The 3604-nt window shown below is 42.9% G+C and overlaps 1 protein-coding gene across 1 annotated transcript; it reads left to right on the top strand.

The window, feature by feature from the left end:
- Positions 1-525: 525 nt before the first annotated feature.
- On the top strand, positions 526-3210 carry LOC111915895 (receptor like protein kinase S.2). The gene has a single exon (XM_023911531.3). It carries the CDS (start codon positions 582-584, stop codon positions 3018-3020), a length of 2439 nt encoding a protein of 812 aa, XP_023767299.2. The 5' UTR covers positions 526-581; the 3' UTR covers positions 3021-3210.
- Positions 3211-3604: the final 394 nt, after the last annotated feature.

Below are 3604 nucleotides of genomic sequence, written 5' to 3'. Positions count from 1 at the left end.
GAATAGAAAGATAGACAAAAAAAATATCAAAATATATTTAATTTTGTTAATACTATTTACATTTTATACTTTTTATTGTTTTGCATAAAAACAAAATTATGAAGCTCAATAAATATATTTCGATAAAAAATTAAATTACTCACATCTCATATGATGTATGAGGTGCGACAAACACATATAAAAACATTATTTCTAGAGTTCTACGTAGGAAAACCTAATTAACCATTTCTAGTTTATTAAACGGTTTATTTTTTTTTTTTAATAGCTAACTTTATGCCACTGTCACTGGGTTTGCTCTAGAAAAGAAGAAAGGTTGCACTTGCAGAAACATGAATAATCCATTAGTCCTAGAAAGCCGTCAGAGAAGACCAACGTAAATGTACAACTTACATTGCACAACGTACAAGTCAGTATGAACATACGTTGATCAAATGCCTACAATTCAACCATACAACCGCGTAATCAAACATTGAATAATACAAAAAATCGTATTCACACAGTCGTCTTATTTAAGCAATTCATGTCCTTCCCCTCACCATTCCTATACACCTTCATGCCATCTATTCCATTCCACCACCACCATGCACTTCAGTCGCCTCTGCTTCGTTTTGCCGTCAGACGGAGACGACCACCAGCCAGTTGTCCATAACCACCGTCCTAAACAACTGGACACCACCTCACACAAACACCCACCACGTGGCCTTCATATTCCAGATGTCCTCCGGCGAGCTCTTCACAGACTGTATGACACAAAACCAGATATTCATTCGTGCGGTTTCAATCCATGGCATAAACAAACGTCTATTGTCTTTCACGACACCGAAGGAATCCAGTTTCCGAACGACAAGGTGTTTGTGGGCCATAGCCCCAAAATCTTCAGCTACTCCGAGCTTTACATCGGTACTAAAGGATTTAGCAAAGCTGAGATCCTTGGATCCGGAGGTTTCGGGAGAGTTTATAGAGCGGTTTTACCGAGCGATGGAACTGTGGTGGCCGTTAAATGTTTGATGGAGACTGGTGAGAGGTTTGAGAAGACTTTCACAGCAGAGCTGGCGGCGGTGGCCCGTCTCCGGCACCGGAACTTGGTTCCCTTACGTGGATGGTGTGTTAACGAAGATCAGCTTCTTCTAGTTTATGACTACATGCCAAATCGCAGCCTTGACAGAGTACTTTTCCGGCGGGCGGCGCCGGTGCTTGGTTGGGATCAGAGAGTGAAAATAGTGAAGGGCCTTGCCGGAGCTCTGTTTTACCTCCATGAACAACTGGAAGCTCAGATCATACACCGTGATGTGAAAACAAGCAATGTGATGCTTGATTCCCGTTTCAATGCCCGGTTAGGTGATTTTGGTTTAGCTAGGTGGCTAGACCATGAATTCAAGTACCAAAATGTTTCACCCTCCGTCAAGCACTACGAGATCAAGACCGCCGATACGACACGTATTGGCGGCACAATTGGATACCTGTCGCCGGAAAGTTTCAAGAAAGGCGGTCTTGCCACCGCCAAATCCGATGTTTTTAGCTTTGGCATCGTGTTACTCGAGATTGCTTCGGGAAGAAAAGCAGTCGATCTTACATATCCAGATGAGCAGATCATTCTGCTCGACTGGATTCGAGAATTAGCAGATGATCAACTACTTGTAAAAGCAGCCGATCATCGGCTACAAGACGGATCATACAAAGTTCTTGATTTGGAACTTTTGATCCGTCTTGCATTACTATGCACTCTCCATGATCCACAATCTCGACCCAATATGAAATGGGTCGTGGACGCACTTTCCGGCAATGCCTGCGTAAAGATCCCCGATCTTCCGTCCTTCAAATCCCACCCGCGCTACATCTCCGTATCTCCACCAATTACTAGTAGTAACACTACAAAAACAACCACCACCATCACCATCACCACCACTACCACTGTTTCCGGTGATTCAACCACCACCACAACCGCCAAGGCAGGATTAAGTCGTCGTGGATCGAAAATATGCCCGATGGTGGAACTGTGCCCGATGGTGGAACCGCCACGAGAGATAAGCTATAACGATATCATTTCCGCTACCGATAATTTCTCGGATTCTAACCGGCTCGCGGAGGTTGATTTCGGGACCGCTTACTATGGTGTCCTCAATAATCGAGACATAATCGTAAAGCGACTCGGGATGAAAACATGCCCCGCACTCCGGGCACGCTTCGCAAATGAGCTCTCAAACTTAGGCAGGCTTAACCATCGAAACCTTGTCCAACTCCATGGATGGTGCACCGAGCACGGTGAGATGCTTGTGGTCTACAACTACACGGCTAACCGTCTCTTGGGTCAGCTCCTCTCACACCATAACCATCAAAGGTCACAACCGGTCTTACAATGGGCTCACCGTTACAATATTTTGAAATTACTTGCGGGTGCGGTTCAATATCTTCATAATGAATGGGAAGAACAAGTGATCCATAGGAACATCACCTCATCAGCTATAGGGGTCGAACCGGATATGAACCCTAGGCTCGGTTCGTTTGCACTCGCAGAATTTTTAACGAGAAATGAACACGATCATCATGTGGAAATCGACCCGAAAAGATCAGTCCATGGGATTTTCGGGTATATGTCGCCGGAATATATGGAATCAGGGGAAGCCACCACGATGGCGGATGTCTATAGCTTTGGTGTGGTGGTTCTTGAGGTGGTTACCGGTCAAATGGCGGTGGATTTTAGAAATCCCGATGTGTTGTTGGTGAAAAGGGTACATGCAATCGAGAATCAAGAAAGCGATTACAAAAAATTGGTTGATCCTAGGCTAGATGGAGAGTATGATCATAAAGAACTCGTCAGGCTTGTGAAGTTAGCCATTGCTTGCACGTGGTCGAACCCAGGGTTAAGACCAACCATGATTCAGGTTGTGAACATACTCGATGGTCGTGACAAATGCCCCATGGAAGTAGCAGATAAAATGGAGAATATGGAAGAATGGAAAGAAAGAAATAAGTTGGCATTGTCACTAGTTAGGAGAGTTCAAGCTTTAGGAATACAATGAATCAAAACGCACCTTTGGTTATTGTGCGGATATGTAAAGAATTCTAGCGTTTCATGTCAAGACCAAGGAAATGGTAAAATATCTACTCTCGTTGCCAATAATATGGTAATGATATCTATTTGTCTACAGATAAAAGCAATGTAATTATATTTTTTTGCTGATAAACTATAAACAAATTATTATTGTCAAATGTAAATGCATATAGAAGTTGATTGTCTATATTGAATATTGATAGCGAGTGTTAAATAAATTGTGATTTTGCAATTTGCCCAATTCAAAAGCGATATACATACAAGGAGATATAAAAATAATAACAAATTTCATGAAGTTAAATATTGTGTATATAAACTTTGTAGGGATCAGCAACGGGCCGGACCCAGACCTGAACGGCCCGGCCCAAAGACCTAAAACCCGAAAAAAGAAAATCATGAATTATCTTACGCGAAAACTGGACCCTTTTTTGATGTATCGGGTTCGGTTCGGTTCCGGTTCCAGGTACTACACTGGGTTTTGGGTTTTGGACCAAATTAAACTTTAGCAATGTGTTTACGGTTACGATCCGGTCCTTTCTGAGTACCAAATTG

This window comes from Lactuca sativa, chromosome 1 (assembly GCF_002870075.4).
Source record: "Lactuca sativa cultivar Salinas chromosome 1, Lsat_Salinas_v11, whole genome shotgun sequence".
Taxonomy (NCBI): Eukaryota; Viridiplantae; Streptophyta; class Magnoliopsida; order Asterales; family Asteraceae; genus Lactuca; species Lactuca sativa.
The sequence above is the reverse complement of the archived record's forward strand: the minus strand, read 5'-3'. Positions and strand labels throughout refer to the sequence as shown.

Bases quoted from the DNA above. Each gene is read 5' to 3' on its own strand.
- LOC111915895 (XM_023911531.3), top strand. From the start codon at position 582: ATGCACTTCAGTCGCCTCTGCTTCGTTTTGCCGTCAGACGGAGACGAC.